This window comes from Carassius carassius, chromosome 7 (genome assembly GCF_963082965.1).
Source record: "Carassius carassius chromosome 7, fCarCar2.1, whole genome shotgun sequence".
Taxonomy (NCBI): Eukaryota; Metazoa; Chordata; class Actinopteri; order Cypriniformes; family Cyprinidae; genus Carassius; species Carassius carassius.
Window position 1 is genome coordinate 16,449,172 of NC_081761.1, and position 26,045 is coordinate 16,475,216.

The window sequence follows — 26,045 nt, forward strand, 5'->3', positions numbered from 1 at the left end:
ATGTCCTAAAATAAAGAAAAACAAATAGGCTTGAAGGGGTTAAAGTTAACTGAAACTAAACATTTATTTTCCTGAAATAAACATGAACTAAAATGTATTTCATTCACCATTAATTCATTTCCCTTGTTTATAGCACTATTCCAACCAATTACAATTCTACGAACAATATTAATACGGCATAAAATGTATTGGTTACTGTATCATGTAAGCATGAAAAGAAATAATAAATAATGAAAACATATAAAAAACTGCACCATTCAAAACATGAATGTTAAAGGAAATAAATGGTGTTCTGTGCATGATTTTTATGCTTGTTTACTGGAGAGATGAGTGAGCTGCAGTAGTACATATAGGGATAAGAGGGAGAGAGGATGCAGGCAGAGAGCAGATCTCACCTCTGAGAGTAAAACTGGACTGGACCTCTCTGTCTAGCCGAGTGGAGGTGCTGATCTGACCAGTGTGGGAGTTTATCGTAAAGAGCTCATATCCAGGACTGGGTAACAAGCTGTAGGTAACCGCAGAATTTGTCTCTGTGGGAAACATATACACACTCTTCACAGATTGGTCACCAGATCAAGTAGTTTATGATTATGACTGCATGACATCATGACAGAGAATCTTACTATTGTATCATATTAGTACCACTGTATTAGTAATTGGCTTTTTAATGTATGTGTTACTTCATTTTCATGTTGAGGGTGCCAACAAATACAGAAATAATGAGTGTTTGACTGAATGAGGTCTGTTTACCATCTTGCCAGGCAAAGTGATATTTCGGAGATTCTAATCTGATCTCTGAATTGAAAACAGCACTAAAGCCCTACAAAATCCTACATTTAACAGCATTGCCAAGAAAATACAAAGAAAAAGTAGGCAAAAATGATACACAAGAGCTGGCTTAGAATACAACCAACACACTGGTGCAGAATTTGGTATATGTGGAGCACAAGTGTGAAAACACACACACACAGTGAGACAAAAACAGATTTATAATCAAACACACACAGTATGCTACCACACTGACACTCATTCAGATACACACTTACAGATACACACAGACATGGGAAAATGACAGACAGTTTTAAGTTTCATATGGTTTTGAAAAACCTTTCAAGATAACACTTTATTTTGATAGTCCACTTTAGACATTCTACTAACTACTGTATATGTGACTTTGTTTCTACTGACTATCAGGGTTGGGAAGGTTTTAAAATGTATTTTAATGCAGATTATAAACACATGTTTTAAAAAAGTAGTTTGTAACTTTTCATTAGATTACAAAAGATTTTTAACTAACTAATCTAAATATATTTATAATTACAGGGTAAATTGCACGTATTTTTCTTCTGGAAACATGTTAGAATTAGCTTATGAAGGACATTACTAAATTAAAAAAATTCCACATCATCCTGCTCAAAAGTTTACACCCCTGCTCTTAATGTACTGTGTTTCTTTCTTGACCATTAGAAAATGTTTTAACCTTTAGTAATAGTTTTTTATGAGTCCCTTAATTGTCCTTTCTGCGAGAAGATGGAACTCAAAATCATTGTTGGAAAGGGTTCAAATATGCAAAATATACTGGAAAACCAAAGAATGTCCAGAACCTGGAGGACTTTCTCTAAAATAGCAGGCAGTTTAACTGCTAAGGACAAACAAGGGATTCACAAACAACTCACAAAACATGAAAACAGTTGTAGATCATTCATGTAACAGACAGTTAAGATTCAAGGATATGTAATTTTTTTGAATCAGCAATTTTAATAAATTCAGTCATTTTGTCTACATGTAAACGTTTGTTATTTGAAATAGCTTATTCAGGGCAGTACTAAGTAAAAATAACATTCAGTTTTTATGATTCTCTCATTTTGCTAAAATTGCAAAAAATGTAGCATATTCTGTGAGGGCTATGAAACTTATGAGCAGAACTTATGAGGACACCTTTGCAGAGTATCAAATCACCAATTGCTGTTTAAATTAATTGCCTGTTACAGTGAGACGAAAGAAATTATGTCACACTAATATATAATAATGTTTCCCTTTTCAAGAATTTGTTTTAATGAGGCCTCAGGACATCAGGTGTATCGCCTTAACATTTTTTGATTTGTGTTGGCAAACAATAAGAACATGAATTGTAATTAAAAATCTAAAAAAACGGTGTTCATAGAAAAAATGTATTGCATTAATGTATTTTTAAATGAATAAATAGGACAAAAAATTTGTGTCAGGTCACTGACTCACATGATGACACACACAAACTCAAACTACTCAAAAACACATAAGCTGGAGACTTCAGCGGCCACAAACGTCATATATCACCTTAATGAGTGTACTAAAATCAAACTGCATTAATGCAACAGCAAGAGACTGTTGAATCAATTACTAACAATATTAATCTTCATCTGATGAACATTTGGCAAAGCAGTTTCATGGGATTTTGTAAGGTTTAACGTAATGGAAGATAAAATCAAAGAAAAACCATAGGTCACATTGCTGAAAGGAGTGAATTCTGGGAGAAAAAATAGGCAGCCTTTATTAGCCCAGATGGCTTGAGTTAGTGAATCATCGGACACAATTTCAAATATCCTGCAGGAGGCCTGACTGCTGTTCTAGAATAACGTCAGAAAGCAGAGACAGGCAGACACTGATATTGTGGCTGAGGTTTTTTTAAAAGGGCCTGGTAGATTTGTGAATATTTGGACTTGGTACAAGACACGCAAAATAACACATGTGTATAAAGAAAAAAACCCCACAAAGAGCCATTAATTTATTTTAGCAATCAAGTTCGACGAAACATAATTCAGGGGGATGTAGCCTATGTTTTTTTTTTTTATTTGCTAACTAAATAAATTTAAAGTCTGATGACAAAGGCCATCTGGACTTCCAGACTGAAATCACGATAGACAAATATGAAAGAAATCCACTACCTTAAGTTACTCATGCTGAAAAGTTTTGCACGCTTGAAGCTACATGGAGACTTGCTTCTGTTACAGAAACGTGTAACTTGAATCACTAAATGACAATGCTACACTATCAGATAAAGAAAACAATAGATTTATACTATTCAAATCAAACTTCACAAACTGTGTATGAATACTGACATTTATGAAAGTGGTTATTTCAAAAGCTAAACACTGATTAAGAGCAAAATAACACAATCTTAATGTGGGTGATGTGAACACTCTCAGTTCAGCCAAAAAAATAAATGAAATAGTAAGACAGCATGATGAAAATTTTTGACATAATGCAGAAACTATGGCAATTGTAATTAACCCATCAAAAAAAGCAAGGAGGAAATTGGAAGCTCTGTATAATGCTGTGTCTGATTATGCCAGCTGCAAGATGAAAACTGTGAGTAACCATACTGCCATCTTGTGGTGGTTTCTGCAACTGCTTGAATATCAACTGATTTTTTTTGCTTTTATATATATATATATATATATATATATATATATATATATATATATATATATATATATATATATATATATAGTTGTTTCTATTTTCTTGAGCTAAAATATTGTAAAGGTCTCATAATGAGATTTTGAAGTCTTACCTGAATCCAGGTCACCTACAGTGACTGTGATAATGATCTCTCCGGGTTCTCTGTTCTCCATGACGGTGGTATTGTAAATTTGCTGCTGGAACACAGGAGGTTTGTCCTTAACATCCAAAACCTTCACTGTGAGTGTCTGAGTAGATGACAGAGAGGGGATGCCGCTGTCTTTGGCCTGGATAATGAGGATATGGACATTCTGGGATTCATAATCCAGGGATGAATTCAGGTACAGATGCCCTGCAAGATAGAGAGAGAGTGAGAGAGAGAGAGATATATTATCTATCTATCTATATATCTATCTATCTATCTATCTATGATTTTCCAGCAAGGATGCATTAAATTAAAATTTACAACACAGACTTTTACATTGCTAAAAAATAAATAAAATTAATGAATTAATTAATTAAAAAAACTAAAGCAGTTGACATGTTAAGCATCTAAATTGTTCTTAACATTAATAATAATAAAAATAATAATAATAAAAGCACTAAATCAAACTACATTACACTGGCTTCAGAGTAGTGTTGCCAAATTGGGGATTTTGTCACCAAATTTAGCTATTTTCTCATTATAGCTGTGATTTCTATTTATTTATATATATATATATATATATATATATATATATATATATATATATATATATATATATATGTATGATGTGTTTGCAAATCACAAGCATTTTCTACTTTTGTAAAGCATATTGTAAAGTATATGTAAACACAGACACTTTACCTTTACCAAATTTACCTTCATTTACTTTTTCATATTTGGCGACTTTTTGTGAAAAACTGAGACTTTTGAGGGTAGTTCTAGAGATTTTCTGAGGGAGGAGTTTGGCAACACTGCTTCAGAGTAGAGCAGAGGTGTATCACTACTGCTCTCCTGTCCCTCAGGTGATTGCGAGAAGGAGTGCGGGTGTTACGGCACATCAGCGATGGTCACGGTCTCACAGGCGAAAAAAAAAAAGATTGTCTTTGTGCAGACCGCCACACCAGGATTGTGTGAAAGTGAAAGTGACATTCAGCCAAGTATGGTGACCCATACTCAGAATTTGTGCTCTGCATTTAACCCATCCGAAATGCACACACACAGAGCAGTGAACACACACACACTGTGAGCACACACCCGGAGCAGTGGGCAGCCATTTATGCTGCGGCGCCCGGGGAGCAGTTGGGGGTTCGATGCCTTGCTCAAGGGCACCTAAGTCGTGGTACTGAGGGTGGAGAGAGAACTGTACATGCACTCCCCCCACCCACAATTCCTGCTAGCCCGGGACTCGAACTCACAACCTTTCGATTGGGAGTCCGACTCTCTAACCATTAGGCCACGACTTCCCAAAGTCGTGGTAGCCAGCTCCCCTGTGTGCTTCAGAACTAAAAGAGAAATCTCGAAGAGCAACATGGGTGATCTTGTCTTTTAAACTCTTTCATGAGTTTAAAATATTCTGGCTGAGCCCCCGGCGTGAATGTTTTTAGGTGGCCATTATTTTAGAATGTACCGCCTTATTGTTCCCATGGCGACACTCATGCTTGTCATGTGACACAACACAGCAAAAATAGATCTATATGACACATGGCTCATTTTATTTCATTTTTCCTGTTATATTCAAAATATTCACAAACATGCTCACTATATTATGACATATCGGATATTCCGATTCTGAAATGTGTGCAAGTAATTATATTTGGTAGTTTAAACACTTTTATATCGACCATGTTAGTTGATCTATACCAGGTGATGGGCACCGCCATGTAAGTTTTTGCTGAATCTGAGCTGTGGGATTTACAACATGCAAATTCATCCTCTCCTCCTGAAACATGTAAAATTAGGTCTCCGGTAAACTGGGAGAAGAGCAGAGGAAGGTCGTCTAGTTCCTTAGGGAGGTCCAGGAGGTTAAATCCTCCAATGCCTCCCTCCCTCCACTCTTGGGATTTGGCTTCGGTGCTGAGAGCCCTACAAACTGCCCCTTTCGAGCCTTTGGAGTCAGTTGAGTTGAAGTTTCTTTCTAGGAAGACCCTACTCCTGACTGCATTGGCCTCGATCAAGAGGGTGGGGGACCTGCAGGTATTTTCGGTCGACGAATCGTGCCTTGAGTTTGGGCCAGCTGACTCCAGTGCGACACTGAGACCCCGGCCCAACTACGTGCCCAAGGTTTCTAACACTCCCTTCAGGGACCAGGTAGTGAACCTGCAAGAGCTGCCCCTGGAAGAGGCAGACCCAGCCCTAGCTTTGTTCTGTCCTGTACGTGCACTGCGACAGTACGTGGATAGAGCTCAGAGCTTTAGGGCCTCAGAGCAGCTCTTTGTCTGTAACAGAGGACAGCAGAAAGGATGGCCCACTGGATAGTGGATGCATTCACCTTGGCCTATGAAGCACAAGGTTTGCCCTGCCTGCTCAGGCTGCATGCTCACTCCACTAGGGGTGATGCATCGTTTTGGGTGTTTTTATATAGCCTTGGTGAGCATAAGAGTCTTCTTTTAAAAATATAAAAAAAATTACTGATGCCAAACTATTTAAAGGGAATGTATACACATACAGATACAGCTTTGTTTCAATCATACCAAATAAGACCATGGACATTTTTAACTATATGTCTTTAACTTTAAGTGATTTTATCCTAGGCCTAGATCTCCGTTGATTTACATCCCTAAACCCATACCATAATAAATCACTTACCTGTGCTTTCCATATGAAAATAGCCCATCTCATTGCCTGAAATTACACTGTAAATGACATGCCCGTTACTCCCTTCGTCTTCATCTCTGGCAATCACATGATGAACCAAAAGTCCCACCTCAGTGTCTTCTGGGACATAAGCCATTTCAGTGGAGACAAATGTGGGACTATTGTCATTGATATCCAGCAGAATCGCCTGAGCTATGACTGATCTACGTTTCCTATCAGTGGGCTCTTCTGCGTTGTCCCTGACAGTCACTCTAAATACAATGTTCTCGGTGTGCTCACGGTCCAACCGTCCATTTGTTTTGACAACTCCAGTGTGAGGGTCGATTTGAAAAGGCAGTCCCTTTATGGCAGGGTCGGGGTCATAGGTCAAAGAATAATAAAGCTCACTGTTAGGCAGACTTCCATCACCATCATGTGCATTAAACACATAGACCGTAGTTCCATTGGTAACATCCTCATAAACACCGAACACAACAAAGTTATCATTACCAGGAAACCAGGGGGTGTGGTCATTGACATCAACAACACTGATTGCCACAAATGCAGTGACATTGAACGTGGGAGGGGCTTCTGCACGTACAACCAGGAAGTAGCGCTGTGTGACTTCGTAGTCCAGATGTTTTGCCACATAAAGCTCACCACTAGAACTTTTGATGCCAAACTGCAAACTACCATCACCCTCGACAATAGAATATCGTAACTGCATATCTGGTGCATTAGAAATCCCAAGTGATCCAACGACAGTTCCCAGTTTTAAATCTTCCAGCACAGTGAAGTATTCAAGGCTCTGAAAATCCTTTGAGTTTCCATTTTGTTGGTCTAAGGCATAAACCTGGAATAAAAAACAAAATTTGTGTAACTATTCTTAAAGGGTTAGAGAATGAACCCGAGAATGAAAATCCGTCCATCTTTTACTCAGCCTTGAAGTATCCTAGGTATATGTGACTTTCCTCTTTCAGAATTATATTAGTTATATTGGAAGCAAAGGAAACAAAGTTTCCTTATTTTAGCAAAACAAAAACCAGTCTCCTCTTGGCTTATTTCTAAATCCTACAACGTTTTTCTTTGCCAATCCTCATTTTGTGCTTCTAATTCATGACCAGCATTTTGTTTTGTTCTCTCTCTGCACTCGTCACTAACCACGCAGCGCTGACGAACATCTGCCTGCATGTCTTCCAGTTCCCCACAGTCCGCAGAAGTGAGGAAAAAAAGTGGATTATTACATTTGAAATATGGATATTTATCTTACAAAAATGCATGGATTTGCTACAGGTGGCCTTTATTCACCCCCCGGAGCCGTGTGAGGGACGTTTTATTACAGATGTGCACACTATGTTTCATGTCTTCTGAACAGTTGACAACAAACACCTGCTTACCCCCATTGAAAGGCTTGGAAGAGCAAGGACAATTAATATAACTTTGATTATATTCGAAGAGTAAAGTCACATACACCAAGGATGCCTCGAGGGTAAGAAGAATTTTCATTCTTGGGTGAACTAACCCTTTAAAACATTTACTACAAGACACTACAGGTGAAATAGCCTACAAGTGTTTTTTCTCGCACTGCTCATTATTTTGACTAATAAACATACAGGTTTTTATTTTATTGCACTTCATCTATATGTGTCTGTAGATGTCAATTAAAAACATACAGTTAAAGACAATTTTTTCGAAATGAATTTTCCTCATGCACTGAGGCAGAAATTCCCACTTAATTAGCATCTACAAAGACCAAACTTTTTAGTTCAATACATATCAATATTCTGAAGGTTTTTGCAGGGGGGTTTGTTCATGTATTATTTACCTGATTTATATGTCATCTTATTCCTGAAATGCTCATAACTTTATTTGTTCTTTATTTAATTCTATTTATCCTTTAATATAATGTAAAATACTGGATGTTTAGCAGCTGCGTCCTTAGCCATCTTCAAGAAATGGCTAAAAACACATCTATTCCATCTTTATTTGACCTTCTAACATTAGCTTTCTCTATTCTTTTTCTATTTCATCTACTTTTTTTTTTTTTTGTTATATGTATGTGTATATAAATCCTAAATTATAGCTTCCAAACAGCCTTCTTTTTTAAATATTTTATAAGTACAGGTTTTTTATTTATTTTTTATATAGAGTACAGTAGACACTGCCAGACACTGAGCATCTCATCGATTGTGTAATTTTGTTTCTCAATTAGGAATCCCTATTCACTCAGAGGTCTCTGGCAAACCAAGAGGCTTGTTATTGGTCGGTCTTGCAAAGTTCACAAAAAACTTGAACCTGACAAAATTTTGTTTGCACAGTAAGTCCTTATTGTGCCAGTTCTCATTGAAATTACTGGATTTCACACACAACATTTCACATATAAACAATAAATTTGGCTGCACATTATTTTAGATTGTACACAGAAAATACAAATCAACAAGCAAGTCTTCAGCCCTACTTTGACACACACACACACACACACACACACACACACACACACACACACACACACACAGACACACACACACAGAGACACACACACACACACAGAGACACACACACACACACACACACACACACACAGACACACACACACACACACAGAGACACACAGAGACACACACACACACACACACACACACACACACACACACACACACACACACACACACACACACACACACACAGTGTTGTTATATGCCAGTAACAGCTCCACTCCACTAACCTGTATGTGAACAACTGCATTCTCCTCCAGAGGAAAAAGACCATCGTCTGTGGCAACAACTCTCAGGGTGTAGTGCTTCTGTGGATTTGCGGAGAATCGTGATGTCACCCTGACATCACCATTACGGTTATCAATCCTAAAGTGGCCCAGCCGATTATCTAAAAATATAAAGAAACATTAGACATCTCATATTAAATCACAATATTTTTCCTTTGAACAGGGTGATATAAACACAAATGACCCATGAATTTAAAATAAATCTTCTTCTCATCAGTTTACCTTTCATTGTGAACTTGACAGTTCCATTCTCTCCAGCATCCAGGTCTTTAGCAAACATAGTGATTAAAACAGAATTCACAGGAATGCCTGCCCACACCTGCAAAAAAAAGCCACATAAACAATTTGCATATTGTATATGCATTTGGCATTGAAGGTTTTTTTGTTTTGGGGGGGGGGGGGGTAGTAGCTTTACTACAGGGTCATGTGGTCCTTTACAAATCATTGTAATATGCTGATCTGGTGCTCAAGTAACATTTCTTATTATCAATGCTAAGTTGTTAATCTATTGTTAAATCCAAGGAATTTTGTTGAATATAAATTTCACAAGAACAGAATTTATTTAAAATATATTTTTGTAACAATGTAGGTCTTTACTGTCACTTAAGATCAATTTGATGCATGCTTGCTGAATAAAGGCATTGAATTCTTAAAAAAAACTTACTGACCTCAGACCTTTGAACTTTTGAGAATACATTACAATATAAATACATTGTACTTTTAGAATTGCAGAAAAACATCACTGAAACATATTACGTCTAGAGATCACTATCTACAGAACAATAGATAGGTAGCTAGGAATTACACAAGATTCAGTTTGAATGGAACTTTGAATTTAATTTAACTTCTTATGCTCAATGTACTGTACATTAACTGTTTAGTTAACCTGTTAATTTAATTTCAATCAAATCTACAATTATGTTTTATATTGCTTGTGTTTTCTAGAAAAAGTATTATGACCTGTACGTTTAGCTCTTTAGTGGCAGGTAAGTGTGTGAACTGTGGGGGGTTATCGTTGATGTCTGTGACAAGGATGTGAACAGTAGTGGTGGTGTTGAGACGTGGTCGACCCTGATCTGTGGCCATCACCCTCAAAACATGCTGTGCCTGCTCCTCACGATCCAAAGCCACCATGTTTATGATCTCTCCTACAGCCAAAAAAAGAAAAAAAAGAAAGAAAGAAGACAGAACTGGTGTGGGATTTATTTTGAAACATTTCTTTTTAACTGCTAGGAAATTACACAAATAATTACAAAGAAATAGAAAGAAAAACACTGAATTTAAGCTGTAATTTTTAAGTATAAAGAAACAGTATTTTCTTGTAAAATGTACTCCAATAATGTTTTTACAAAGTATAATTTCTTTTTATAATATAGAACAATATCCATAAAGTAAAGGTTAGAAGGTTATTTTATTTATTATGAATATTTTATTTAAGTTTAGTTTATTTTTAGTTTTATTAAAAATACTAAATTATATAAAACAAAAAAAAAATTCTTGCAGAACTGAATACTTCAATCGATTTTTTTTTTTTTTTGGATTAGTTTTAATTCATTCATGCCTTTTTTTATTTACAAAGCAGTGTATGAAACATAATATGGAAAAAATTCACAGTAATTCTGACCTGTTCTGGGGTTGATGCGAAAGTATTTTCCCTCAGACAGCAAGATGTAGGACAATACTCCATTGTTATGTGAATCTCTGTCTGTAGCTTTTACTGTTCCAATCATCCCATGAGGAGACGGTCCCTCCTGCAAACTGAAGAAGTACACATCCCTACTGAACACAGGTGCATTGTCATTCTCATCCTGAACCGTGACAACCACCTTTGCCGTGGCCTCCGTTTTGCCATTTTGTGTCTTTGCACACACACTAAATCTGTAGACGGGTTCCTTTTCATAGTCAAGACTCTGAGATACAAACATCCATCCAGTCTCTGGGTGGATTCTGAATGGTGGGACGCCAGAGAGGACTTTAAGAGAGTAAGTAATGATAGGGGGTACTTTGCCGTGGCTCCCTCCATGCTGCGATCTGGTTCCATGAGCACGTACCTGAATCATTCTAGTGTCTTTTGGAGCGCTTTCTCCAATTTCCACTTGATAAACCAAAGTTTCAAAGGCTAGTGTGTCTTCCACTGAGCCTAAGGAATCCATCTCTATTGCAAGACGTAATGTAGAGCTCAATGAAGGGTGGCCCTCATCCTCAGCTATGACATTGAGCTCGTACCTCTGGCTGGAATCTCCTGAGAGGTTGCCGTTCAGCTTTAGAGTCCCAATACGTGGGTGAATGGAAAACAAGTGGCTCTCAGGATGTAACATGTAGTGAATTCTGCCATTAAGGCCGCTGTCAAAATCGTGGGCATGTGTGATAAAAATTGGCGTGCCTGGAGGGGTGTTATGAGATATGGTGATGTGTTCTGAGGTCTTCTGGAACACAGGAGGGTTGTCATTGACATCAATGATGGAGATATTGACCTGAGCACTGCTATAGATAGGAAGGGTTCCCATGTGGAACTGTATGTTCAGAATAACATAAGAGATGGACTCATGGTCCAGTGGCTGGGCAGTGGTGATGATGCCCGACTTGGAATCAATTGAGAAAAGCCGCTGAGGATCACCTGAGGATATGATGAATGAGACTAGCTCCACTGAATCTGAAATTACAAGGAAAAAGAACAGCAAAATATAATTAATATGACATGAAAAAATAAGTGTTAAAGAAATAATTTTGTACACAGTAAAAATTCTAAAACAAAAATAAAGAAGTATGTTTTATAAGTAGACATGATTTCAGCCTTACTACTTCAATATTTTATGCTTTATTCAATCTGTTACTTGACATTTGTTTGTAATTATTTTTGACATTTGCTAGCGATTTCTGAGAGAAATTTGGTCAAATAAATCCTACACAATTTTTGGTCACATGTTATTTTAAGGTATAATTATCGCTATTAACAAACCATTAACTACGTCTTTTGTCTTAAAAAAAACGTCTGAATTGTTGCTTATTTGTAGGCAGCCAGGTAGTCGTTAAGTGTAGGTATTGGGTAGGTTTAGGGATGCAGAATATGGTTGTGTAGTATAAATGCTTGATAAGTACTTATAAACAGAAAACATGTTAATAATAGGCATGCTAATAAGCAACCAGTTAATAGTAAGAGTTGGTCCCTATATTAAAGTGTTACCCTTTTTTCAGTGAACTTTTACCTTTAATGACATAGATTACCCAAAAATGAAAATTATTTCATTGTTTACTCAATCTTATGTTGTTCCAAACCCATAGGCCTACTCTTTTATTTTTCCATGCAACACAAATAATAAAATAAAAATTATAATTTTCAATAATTCTCCATTAATACTCCCTTATATTAAAGTGTCATGACATTTTTTTTTTTTTTTTTTTTTTTATAAAATAAATATTTGTATTCTACAGGGGAAATTTTTACAGTTTTATTTAAAGGAATTTATTTTGCAGGTCAAGTATGAAATAATCTTATTAATAGGGTATGTTAAAGAAAATGGCTGAATGTTTTTTTTTTTTTAATACATCACCTATTAACTGTAACATAGATCTTTAATGTCACACAGAATGTATGCTTATAAATGTAGAACTTATTGACACACTTACCCCTCACATATGTATTTAAAGTGGTATTACCATTATCCTATTGTTTGACAGTTGGACGGCTGGAGAAAACCAAAGCCCCCACCCCCCTCTCCAACTCAGAATTTCTGAACCTTCATTTGACTTGAAGAGAGGACTAATCAGCTAATCTATATGTTAACCTCAACTGACTGTCTACTGCTGAAGTGCACTCTAAATATTTGTGTATGTGTATGCATGTGTACTATATAAGCCAAAAACCAATGAAAATCACTTAAATAAATAAAAAGTAATACGAGAAATTCAATATATATATATATATATATATATATATATATTATCCTTAATTGTATGATTCAAACCAATAAATTTTTACTGCAAAACCAAATCACAATATAACAGTTACCAGCCTTTTACATAACCTTTTAGGCATTTTCACAAAAGAACATTATATGTACTTTGATAACAGCATACTATTATAAAATCTAAATCTAAAATGTCCTCAAACTAAGTAGATGTGAATCACTGAGTATGCGTTTAAACCAAATACCTTATTGGGCATAAAATACTGTTCACTAAAACAATTGATTGTAGACTAGGAGAAACAGACCACAGCAAATCTCATTATCCTAACAACTCTGCCAACTAGACTGATATTTAACCCTCTGATCAGGTCATCCCTGACTCGCAAACTGGATTAGTCACTGGGGTAACGATGACTGGAAATAGTATGTTACTAGTGGAAAAGCAATATGTAAAAAAAAAAAAAAAAAAAAAAAAAAAAAAAAAGGGTGGATGTATTTTGACACCTTGGACTGTAATTGATCTGGTGTTGCAGGGCTTCCAATTTAATTTCATATTTAATTTATTATAGATACTGGAAAAAAGAACAAACATTTTCAATAAATTATATATTTTTGTCATTTCGTTTTTGTCGTATTCCGTTTCGTTTAAAATGGTTCGCGTCTCCAATAAGCATTTATCCGCAAATGACTTAAGCTGTTAACTTTTTTAATGTGGCTGACACTCCCTCTGAGTTAAAACAAACCAATATCCCGGAGTAATTCATTTACTCAAACAGTACACTGCAGGAACTGCTGTGAAGAGAGAACTGTAGATGAACACCGAGCCGAGCCAGCTAACTAACAAAAGATTGACTCATTCTCGAGTCAAGAACCGTGTTAGACGTGTCCGATTGGAGAACCAAGGAGCTGATGATACTGCGCATGCGTGATTCAGCGTGAAGCAGACTGACACACAAAGCGTCTGAACCGAACTGATTCATGAGTGTCAGCCACATTAAAAAAGTTAATGGAGACGCGAACCGTATTAAACGATTCAGTTCGATTTGGTGAACTGGTTCAAGAAGATCCGGGTTACATCGAATGATTCGTTCGCGAACTGGATATCACTAAACTGTTGTGTTTTGAACTCTCTCACAACAGACATGGACAGTATACCGTACACACAGTTTCAATGGAGGGACTGAGAACTCTCGGACTAAATCTAAAATATCTTAAACTGTGTTCCGAAGATAAACAGAGGTCTTACAGGTTTGGAACGACATGAGGGTGAGTTATTAATGACATAATTATGATTTTTGGGTGAACTAACCCTTTAAAGCCCAGATTTACTAGGGCAATTAAGCGTTAGAGCGCAATTCCATAAAAGTGCCAATGGGAGGGGAAATTCTGCGGGTGATTTACTGACAATGCCTACATTAAACAACATAGAGGCAGCCAGAAAATTTCCATAATGACCAGTGAAATCAACCAAGAGCAATGTAAATTATTGTCTGCTTTAAGACATGCTTTTTTGGGTGTTAAATAATTGCGCAAATACCAGTAATTTGACGTGTGCCAATATTAGTAAATCGCAATGCGTGATTCATTTTAATACTCTCCTCCCATAAATTTTGCGTCTGAAAGGGAAACTCCTACAAATGCATATTCAATAAAGTCAGGTGCAAAAATAATTGTGTCCACACCTTTTCAGCATTAATTCTTCACTGCGTGTCTTTAGGAAATCTTTTAGGAAATCTTGACATTACTATTTTAATGGCAAAAGACGGTTTGCGCTAGCGCAAGCTGTTAGTAAATCTGGCCCTTATTTTTTTTTTTTACATTATATTACATTACTTTTTAGTTAATTCTTTAGTTAACATAACTGTCTTCCTTGTGAAATGGGGCTTGAGGTGTGCTTATTTTGCACCTGATTCAGATTACTTTTCTCTGGAAAAAGCCATTTATATGAATTAGAAGTCTTGTATTTTAGCCAGAAGCACTATTTAAATAAAAAAAAATGTCCTAATGATAAATTTGTTTATTTAAAAAATGCTATTTTTCAAATGGTATAAAGTCAGTGCATGATATGGGTTTGGATAACACATTTTCCTCCTTCGAACAATTAATCCATAAATTTGCTTTTCCTTGTCACGGTTCAGGGTGCTTCATCGGCTTCCCTGTTGTCTGTGTCCTGTCATTTTCTGCAGCTCGTGACCTGGACAATCAGTGCTGATACATCGGCGCTGGTGTGTGCAGATCACGAGCTGATTGCCCTCACCTGTTGCTTGTTCCCATTCTCCCTTATATTCCCTTCTGTGTCTGTCACTTTTCTTTGTGATTGTGCTGTGTGTCTGTTTCCTCAACTTTTTCTGCTGTTTTGAATAACAATTTATTTGTTTTATATAATTTATGTTTAGATATTTCTATTTTGAGGGAATCCCTTGAATCATTTTATTCTCCGGCATCCCGCACACACGCGAGTGTCTACCCACCCACACCAGCACTCGCCTATCTTGTCCCGCGCCACGCTCTGTTGTGTCGGGTCTCGCGGGTGCAGGTCTCTAATCCACTGGCACTTAACTCGACAGTGCGTGTGCTACATCCTTTTTACAATCTTTAGAATAGATTATAAAACACTGATTCTTTCAGCAATGTAACGTGGCAATAACGAATAGAGACCTCGGCTTGTAACTCTAATTACTATTTTGAAAATTAAAACATGTTCAATTATTCTGTTACTAAAAAAGTCATCAAATTACAATTATGCATTACTAAGTAATGCGTTACTGCCCTACACTGGCAGTCATAACATTTCTCAGAAAAAGCAAGGAAAACTCACTGGCAGGGGGAACAGCCTGAACCAAACCAACAGAGGAGCCCACGGGGGCATCCTCAGAGATAGAAAATGTGTATTGGGCTTTTTGGAAGATGGCAGGAGGCTGGTTGCTCTGCAAAATGTTCACGGTGATGTTAGCAGGATAAACAGCAGACATGCCTCCTCCGTCCTGAGCAGAGACAGACAGCTTCACACTGCTGCTGCGCAGCTGGTAAAGGGAAGAGTTCAGCAAGACGGAACCTGAGGAACACACAAAACCTACATTAACAGCATAGTGGACACTTGCACAAGGCTGTAGCTATTACAGCAACATAGATGTCTGATCACTTAAAAAAGAAGGTTTAACTTTAAAGAGATTACAGACTGAAATTTAAGAGTAATTAAATTAATAATCCTAATAACACTATCTTGATTTTAATGTGTAATAAAAGCTGATCCTTTAACTGCTAATAAATAAACTTTTTTTTACTTATTCACTATCTCCGTCTCTTTCCAAATCTTTTAAGAACAAACCTAAACACTAGTTAACAGGAGAAAAACATCCCATCATTGGAGGTGACATGGTGGATATTTTTGAGGCTAGCTCCACTCTTGACAGATGGTGGAGGGCCTGCTAGATTCTGTCACCTTGATCTAACTTAAAATCCTTAGCATCTGTTGATTTAAATCAGGAGTGGTTAATCTTAGGCATGCGTGCCCCCACTGGTTCACAGAAGGTTAAACACTGGCATGCAAACAAAAGAGATTAATGTGTGTATTTTATTTAGTTGTTTGTTTTGGAATTTTCTAGCACCTGCATGCCCAAAAAATTATAATAGGTCTCTCTAAATGCGCAGTTCCAGATTTCTCGCTATGTATACATCACCATAGGGAAAAAGTCCCACCCATTTGTGATGATCTCTGCCCTGCCACAGGCCTGAGTGAGAAGCAGTGGCCCACCATTACTGTTTTCTTGCTGTGACATTAGCTGGTGGAGTTATACAATGCCAGCGCTAAAGAAACACTTGTAAAGTTTAAAGTGCTGTATTTTGGATTGCACCAATGAACAAAGGAGTCTCGATAGACTCCCTCCATCTGAGCTGCTGAGGACACTGTGGTTAAATGTAATTTTCAAAATAAATATCATGGAAAAAATTGGTAAAGTCCATTATATGTTTAGGGATCAATACCAACGCTTTGTGTGCAAAACGTCAGCTCCAGACAAAGAAAGTATCATACATTTGTTTTCCAAATTGCCTTTCTGAAAGCGCTTCTTGGCACTCTATAAGGCTAGTGGTGCTAAAGCTAGGCCTAATTTCACTGATGCTGCCTTCACATGCTACCAGAATTATAGTATATACAGGAATGTGGTAGTTAAAAATTGTGTATGAATGTAAATTGAAAGTCGACCGTTGAATTTGTCGAGCTCATAATCATATGTGGGACTTATAAAGTTTGGGCAAAATGAGACCTGCTGTCTTTATTTTTATTGCACCGTGCTCCTCAACTGTGTAATTCATAAAATATAATTTATTATGCACAGTACAATCAGATGAATGACTTTTTGTCACTGAGTACGTTTTCTGTAAAGATAACAGGCTTGTACTAATAGTGAAACATTTATTTGCAAAGGCTAACACTGGTATTGCTGAAGCATGAACTCTTGGAGCTCCACCCTCTTCTGGGGAGCACCATCTCATTTGCATTTAAAGGGGACACACACAAAAATGTTTTGGCTCATACCCTAAAAGTGGCAATTTTAACAAGCGATAAAAAATTATCTGTGAGTATTTTGAGCTAAAACTTCACATACACACTCTGGGGACATCAGAGTCTTATTTTACATATTGTAAAAAGGGGAATAATAGGTCCCCATTAAGAAGTTGCTATTTGAAGTACAACTCTGTTTATTATTAAGATTGATTTTTTTGATGAAAGGGATAGTTCACCCAAAATAAAAATTCTGTCATTAATAACTCACCCTGATTTCGTTCCAAACCCGTAGGACCTCCATTCATCTTCGGAACACAGCTCTCAGATTCTATCAAATATATTTTAATTTGTGTTCCGAAGATGAATGGAGGTACTACGGGTTTGGAACGACATGAGGGTGAGTAATTAATGACAGAATTTTTGGGTGAACTAACCCTTAAAGTTCCCTTTCTTTCAAATTGATTAATTTTCAAATGATTTATTTCCAATAAATAATTAGGGATGAGAATGGCAGATTTGGCCATAGCAATAAACTTGCAATGCCCATACTGTAAGACCCCTAAGACAGTGCTACAGCAAAACAGGAGACAAAGCTGATCATCCTTGCAGTGACAAACCATGTGTAACCATGTATCTCCCTAGATGCATTCAAAAACTTGCAAATGCCTTGGTGGAGGAGTGAAGGAACATCTCCATGAGAATAAGATGCACTGTAGCACTTAAAGCAGTCACTTTTTTCAGGGACTCATTATTCTATTCCTGTTTACCAATTGCCTGTTAAACTTGTTCAGTTTACGTCTCAGTTGTTGAACTTTTTATGTTAATACAAATATTTATGAAGAAATTTACAAAGAAAACATTAAGAAATTTACTGGAAATAAATGCAGTTGAATTTATTCTCCGATGAGTCTCATTTTTAGCTTTGCCCAAAGCCTGGTCATCTAATGGTTAGATAGAGACCTGGACAGGCCTACAAGCCACCCACTGTGAAATTTGGTGGAGGATAGGTGATGATCTGGCTGGAAGTGCTCCAGCAAGGCTGGAATTGGACACATTCATTTTTGAGAAGGACCTGATTCTTTATTTTCTATTGTGAAGGAATCAAGTTGCATACAAGGTTGTCCTGGAAGACAAGAAACATGCTTCCTTCTGCTCTGACAATGTTCCCCGAATCTGAGGAGTGTTTTTTTAACCAGAACAATGCTCCATGCCACACATTAATGAAAATCAGGGTTATTCCACCAAATATTGATTACTGAACTCTTCTCAAGTTAAGCCATTAGTATTGTGTTGTTTAAAAATGAATATGAACTTGTTTTGTTTTCTTTGCATTATTTGAGGTCTGAAAACACTGCATCTCTTTTGTTATTTTGACCTGCTGTTATATTCTGCAAATTAATTGCAGTGGATTATTTTATATGAGTTTTATATGAGTTTCTCGTGTTTTACACATTCATGTTTCAATGTAAAAGGAGGAACATTTGCACAGGCTTCTGAGCACTGCTTAAGAGTAAACACACTTATGGCATACAGTAAAGCATATGATTGTTCATCTTTGCCACTGCTGCATTAAAGAGAGAAAGACATATATGTTATAATTAAAGGCAGAACAGTGATTATAATGGGATTATGTAAAAATAAATCACAGGCCCTCCAACTTCATTACAGAATAATCTGATTACTGTAATGCGTCACACCAAACAACACAGCTCAGCAGGAGGTCTATGTGTGCGAATAGTAAAGGACACTGACAGTAACATGCACCATACAAATAATTTTAATAATAACAGTTATCTGTATTCTCTAAACTACTATTGTGATTATGACATTTGAAATCTGTATTATAGACCATAACTTAAAATAAATTAGAGAAAATTAAAAGTATATATATATATATATATATATATATATATATATATATCTGTCATTTTCAGTGTACTATAATTGAAAATTATAGAACTGCTCAATATATCATGGCATATTTGTACAATAATGGTTTCAGATTTAAAGTGCAATATTTTGGCAAAATTTAATTTTATGGATATACTCTGGAAACATTCACTGTATTTGGTTAACTTAGCAACAATTGCAACATTTTATAAGATAACCGAGTACATGATATAAAGCAGAATTACAGATTTTTGTAGACACTTAGCACTGCATGACAGTCCACTTCAAACAATCTGCACTCGAGTTTAGTCAGGATTTAGAAAGGTGCTGTGTAAATCCACAGGCCTCCTACTGAGATGTGACAAAAGCAATTACTGTATCTGTTACAGAAGACTCTCGAAGCCTGATCATCAATAAAAACATGCACTATGTTGTCTAAACAAAATATATGAGTAATCTATGCTGTCCTATGGACTACAGTATATCATATGAAAGTATGACAGCATAACAATTTCCTTTTTTTTAAATCTTTCTATTTAAGGCTTTTTAATTTAAATTATTTAAATTATTTCTATTTAAATTGAAAATAAAGGATTCTCTGAAATGAACATTGTGTTTTGGCAAAACAGATTTCAGTCCCAGCATGTTACCTGTTGACTGGTCCACAGTGAATAAAGGGGCAGATTCTCCTGGCAGAAGCTCATAGGTAATTTTTCCATTGTTCCCAGAATCCCGGTCAGAAGCAAAAATACTGAGTAGCTCAGTGCCAGGTTGGGCATGGATGCTTACACTCGTGACATATTTCTCAGGACTAAAAACAGGAGCATTATCATTCACATCCTCCACATTGATGTGAACAAATGTCTGTGAACTGAGCCCATCCTATTTAGAAAGAAAACATAATTACTAGCTTCTTTTTCACTTTAATGTAAATTTCCACAATGCCGATATTAACAAAACTCACTTGATCTTCAGCTTTAATTGACAGGTCAAAGGTCACAAGGCCAGCTTCATGATCAATATCTTGAGACACACAGATTTCCCCAGTAACAGAGTTGATGTGAAAGTAAGGGTGGTCATCCTTCCTGCTGAAGCCATCAAAGAGGGAGTATTGCACTGATCCAAACTCAGCATCATCAGCATCTGTGGCTGTGACCTGGACCAGATGGAAATGTATAAATAAAATAAATCTGATCTAGACCTGCAGCAGATACAATTTCCTTGGCATCCAGTGCGAGAATTACTCAGAATCCCATGCAATGTTGTGGTCATACCAATACGTTTTTGAGATAAAAGATGTATCATATTGTACATTTAACGCCAATAAAATCTGTAACTATTCTGTTTATACATAAACTGCACCATTCTTCCAAAACTAGGAGCCTCCAATCAATCATTTGTGTAGTATGACCACCAAAATGAATGTGCGGGCAAGCATTATCTCATTAACATTCTTATGGTGTTCGCTCAGCATAGGTGTCTCAGATTAACATTTCCAGATTAACTCTTTTAGACCACTAAAACCTTTTGAGTGGAAAACATAATTGTGATTACTTTCTGAGTATTTTCAACTGTATAAACACAAAGACTTTGTTTTCCTCATGACCCTAAGACAATTCACACTGCACCAACAGATGAAGACATACAGTAAACCTGTTTTTCATCAGGTTTTGCCAGATCGGTGTGTTGGCATCTGTTGCCAGTAGTCAGCGCTGGGCTAAGCTGATTGAACATGTTGCGTCTGCATTTGTTGGATCTTGGAATGTCTGAGAAGTGACATACTATAATTGGTTGACTGCGTTTGTCCTACCTTTTTATAGAAATATATGTTTGTTTAGTTTAGTTGTTTAGTATGTTTACTATCAATCATATCGAGTATGAATTTGGTGTCAAGTTGCTAAAATGTTAAATAGTTGAGTTTTCTGTTTTCTGATTGTGGCTATATGGACAAAAGGAAAGATATCTAAAATATCCCCTGAAGACACAAAATTATCTAAAAATATACAGTTCAGTACTATGCTGTTGTTGTTTTTTAAATTAATTTGTCTAATTAATATATTTATATACCAACAACTGATATGTTTTGGTGTAGGGTTAAGGTGGACATTCATGCATACATTTTAATAAAAATAATAGGTTTCTATTAATCAGATTCCTTTTTGTGTTAAAAAGGGGATGGATCTGAATTTCTTGTATTATTAGGAAATACATTAAAGATTGAAAAATGTCCTTGTTAAGCTATTTCATGGAGTCTTCAAACTTTCCACTAAAGTTTACTGAATATCAAAACATCTAACAAAGTAATTTTTTTCCTTTCTAAATTTCCTTCCTGACTAAATAGTGTGTATTGGCAGAATTTAGATAATAACAAATCAAATACAAGTCTTTTTTAAGTAGATGAATTACACAGATTGGAAAATGTTGCTTAGCTTTTCTAAATCAAATTTTCTGTTGCTGAGTCACTGGAGTAAGATTGTTTAGTTTTTTTGGTGTCCTACATGTTAAGCGGCGGTACTGATTCTTATTATCACCTGTCGTATCTTCAGCAGCACCATATGATCTAAGCCTTTCTGTCATAAAAAAGATTTCATACTAACATTTATGAGCCCAGTAGTGGGTGGAAGACTGAGACCTGTGTTCAAAGTCTAAAAGCAACTGTCTGAGATCATAAATTAAAGAAACACTCTTTGCACGCAGAGCTGATTGCGGCTGTGATCAAAAAGAGAGATATCTTAAAATATATCCCGTGAAAATATTGCAAGTTTTTCATGGACATGGAGTCCTACAACAGATGGCACCCAGAGCCCTTGACATCATAGAGTCAGTCTGAGATTATATGAAGAGATATAGAGCCTTAAAAAGCCTTCAATCCACAGAAGAGGTGCTGCCACCTCTCCACCTCTCCAATGATGAAAACTTTCTTAAAAACTGCACAAGTGTACCTAGTATACTCTTTGTGAGGCAAATGATGGTCACACCAAATATTGTTTTGATTTAGTTAATAAAGTCCATTGATATAACATCCAAGGTTTTGTTTTATCCCTTTATACCTAAGTAATAACTCTAATATATTTTAAAAAGTAATTTATTCCTGTGATGGCAAAGCTGAATTTTTAGCAGCCATACTTCAGTTCTCAGGAACACGCGGCTCTTTATAAATCACTCTAATATCCTAATAAAATTGTTATAAATGTAAAAAAAAAAAAAAAGTTTAGCAACTTTTGTAACATTTTAAGTTTTTGAATGTCTTTTGATCAGTTTAATGGATCTAAGGGAAAATGATTCTAAAATATGGTAATGCATTAATATGTTCTTTATAAGTACTAATAAACAGCCAATATGCTATTAATATATTTGCTAATAAGCAACTAGAAAAAAGTAAGCAACTATCTAAAGTGATTCCAATAAAATATTGAAACTCCCAATACAGTTTGATTAGTCATGCCGAGTACACTTGTGCCAGGCAACAGTTTCACACACAAGGAAGCAAAGCAGTGAGCACTGTGTTGTGGCTATTTTGCAACACAGCTGTCTTTGTCTCAACAAAAAGTCTTAGTACTGTCTCTGTTTTGACAATGAGTGTGTATGTTGTTGTGATAGCAATTGAGTGTTGCTTCTGACCTTGTGATCCCTACAATGATTAATTTGTTGTGCACAGGCTTCATCCACAATAGCTGGATAGTTAGTTAGTTAAAGCGCTGCTCAAAAACAAAACATGCCTCACACCTGTCTTGGCCATGTTGCACTGCATTTTATATTTTTGCTTCTTTGATTACAACTAGGTGTCATCATTTGCACACTCTCATGTCTTTCCAAAACCTGTATGACTTTCTATCTTATTTGTAACATATTAAGAATTTTTTGAGAAATGTCTTTTTCTTTTTTTATCTTTTTATTATTATTATTGATTTTTCAAAGTTGTCAAAAATGATTCAAAGTTTTTATAGTAGATTTTACAAAGCAATACTATTTCAGTCTTACTGCTTTAAAGTGTCATGTTTAATTCAGTGTTTTACTTGCAATTACTTTGTAATTACCTGTGAAATTTGCCAGCAATTTCTGACTGAAAATTGTTTCTTCACCGATTCATTGTCAATTTACAATCAAAGTAACTGTTTGGTAACCAGCATTGTACAAAATATCTTCTGTGTTTGCAGAAGAAAGAAAATAATTTTGGTTTGGAACAACACAAGGGTTTGTAAGTTATGACAGGATTTTCATTTTGGGGTGAACTTTAATACTGACTTAAGCTTTGACTATTGACTAAGAAATGTTTTCTTACAAGACAGAAACATGGATGAATTTGACAAGAGTAATAGTGGCATATTATTTTTAAACTGGTTGAAGTACAAATTTATTTTTACCTGTAAGATGCATGTCCCAACAGCTGTGTGCTCTTTAACAGTAACGTTATAGATTTGTTGTTTGAATATAGGTTTATTGTCATTGACATCTACCACATGGATGGTCACGGTGGCTGTAGAGGACAGAGGGGGGGAACCGCCATCGGTAGCCACCACCAAGAACCTCAGCTCTGACTCTCTCTCATGGTCTAGGCCTGCAGCAGTGGTAATGAGACCTGATGTTGCATCTATATTTACCAACTGCTCCTGCTCTGGCTGCATAATAGAGTAGATGATTCCAGAATCTCCTTCAAGATCGCTGTCAGTGGCCTTGACTCGGAAGAGAGCTGTCCCCTCATGCACATCTTCAGGAATGCTCTCTTCGTAGATGCTTTGGTCAAAAACAGGTGGATTGTCATTCACATCTGTGACCTGAACCTGAAATGTTGTTTTGCTGCTTAGAGGAGGAGAACCAAAATCTCTGGCTGTCACAGTGAGTTCATACACGTCTTTTACCTCTCGGTCCAGTGGGCCATCCACACAAAGAACATAAAGAAAATCATCAGTGGATTTGAGGGAGAACATCCCATCCCCACCTTGGAGGTGCACATCAATCTTCTTGATATCTCCTAAATCTGGATCTGAGACTGCAATCCTTGCAACATAGTCTCCAGGTCTCGCTCCCTCAGATACTTCAGGTGCTCCGGCCTCATTAAGAAAAAGGATGCTAATATTTGGGTGGTTGTCATTGACATCCAGGACTTTAATACTTACAAATGTGCTGGAGGATTCAGGCTGAATCCCAGAATCCCATGCTGTCACAACAAGCTCAAAAAATGACTGGTTTTCATAGTCCAAAAATTTATTGACACTAATGATACCTGATGAGCTATCAATAACAAAAAACTCATTTGGGTCGCTTTGACGGCGGTTGATCTTATAGGTGACCCAGCCATTGCTGCCAAGATCTGGGTCTGTTGCAAATACCTGACAAACAGGTGTCATTAATGGAGTATTTTCCAATACAACAGCATGGTACTCTGTTTGATTGAAAACAGGCTGGTTGTCATTTTCATCCAGTACAGTAAAATGCACTTGCAACTGGCCTGTTTTGGGTGGCAAACCACCATCGAATGCCTCAATTGTGAAACTGTAGAAGCTTGTAATTTCTCTGTCTAATCTTGCTTGCAGAATAAGGTCAAAATTGAACATACCACCTCCACTATTGCGGATCTCGGTTTTAAAAAGTTTCCTCATGTCTCCGTCTGTAATTCTGTAGCCCTGGATGCCATAATCACCCTCATCCTGGTCCTGAGCTCCTTCCAACTCAAAACAGGCTCCTGGAGGGCTCAGTTCAGACACATTCAACTGTACTGTTTTCACTGGGAATGCAGGGGAATGATCATTCACATCTTTCACCTCGATGATTACTTTGATAACCTCTCCTTTTAAAGTGGCGGCCGCGAACTCGTACTTATTTGTGCGCTCTCTATCCAACACCACGGCGGTGGAGATGATCCCGCTGTCTCCATCGATCTCAAAGTCCCTGAACACATCCGAGTCTCGGCTCTCAGATATAAAAAATCCAGAACTTTGGCTTTTCGCCGGCAGTCCAGCTCTTATATCCCCGACAATAGTTTTTGCAGGTAAACCTTCCTCTATGGAGAGACTGAGATTGAACACCTGTGCGCAACCGTCCTCACAAAATAATGTAAATAAGAGAAATTTAAGTAAAGTCTGTACGTAAATCTCCATTTTCATATGAAAAGTATTAGTATAAATTTGTTTAATTCATTGCAAGAGGAAACAAGTCTTCGCCCTCGCTTCTGGCTGAAGTTCACTCTCCAAAGCGCGTTTCTTCTGGGGCCAATGTTGCTCCTTGTCTTAACAGCTTTACAGCCTTCGCCCCTTCGCTGTGTTTGTGCGTGCGTGTGTGTGTGTGTGTGTGTGTGTGTAGGTTGAATACAGCGTCGCCTACTGAATAAAAGGTGAATGCGGCAAATGAGAAAGAAATTCAGTATACTATGAGCTGTTACGTATGAGTGCCTGATGAGTCACGTGATGTAAAGCATCTTAAAGCAGGTGAAAAAGACCTTCTGCCAATTACAATTGCTTAATTATTATATTATATTATATTATATTATATTATATTATATTATATTATATTATATTATATTATATTATATTATATTATATTATATTATAGCATGCCTTGTTGCGCCATGCAATACATTCCTAGGCAAATAGACTGAAATATGTCAGTAATTTAGGCATGTCTGGCAACCAACAAATAGGCCTATGTGTGTTTAGTATCATTAAAAGTAAGGTTCTATGACATTTTAATATGCAAGCTTCTTGGACACCTCTTTGCAAACTAATTATATTAAACTTAGGA

General features: G+C 36.6%; 1 protein-coding gene across 1 annotated transcript in view; it reads right to left on the reverse strand.

The window, feature by feature from the left end:
- The window catches only part of dchs2 (dachsous cadherin-related 2), a 37,087-nt gene extending 11,676 nt beyond the window's left edge, over positions 1 to 25,411 (reverse strand). Inside the window, exons 1-11 of the mRNA XM_059554035.1 lie at positions 23,672 to 25,411; positions 20,272 to 20,463; positions 19,958 to 20,189; positions 15,729 to 15,965; positions 10,627 to 11,655; positions 9,963 to 10,150; positions 9,225 to 9,321; positions 8,946 to 9,103; positions 6,233 to 7,073; positions 3,554 to 3,793; positions 396 to 530 (exon numbers count right to left, since the gene is read on the reverse strand). Of these exons, the coding sequence (XP_059410018.1) occupies positions 396 to 530; positions 3,554 to 3,793; positions 6,233 to 7,073; positions 8,946 to 9,103; positions 9,225 to 9,321; positions 9,963 to 10,150; positions 10,627 to 11,655; positions 15,729 to 15,965; positions 19,958 to 20,189; positions 20,272 to 20,463; positions 23,672 to 25,411 (5,089 nt within the window). The remainder of the gene's footprint in view (positions 1 to 395; positions 531 to 3,553; positions 3,794 to 6,232; positions 7,074 to 8,945; positions 9,104 to 9,224; positions 9,322 to 9,962; positions 10,151 to 10,626; positions 11,656 to 15,728; positions 15,966 to 19,957; positions 20,190 to 20,271; positions 20,464 to 23,671) is intronic.
- Positions 25,412 to 26,045: the final 634 nt, after the last annotated feature.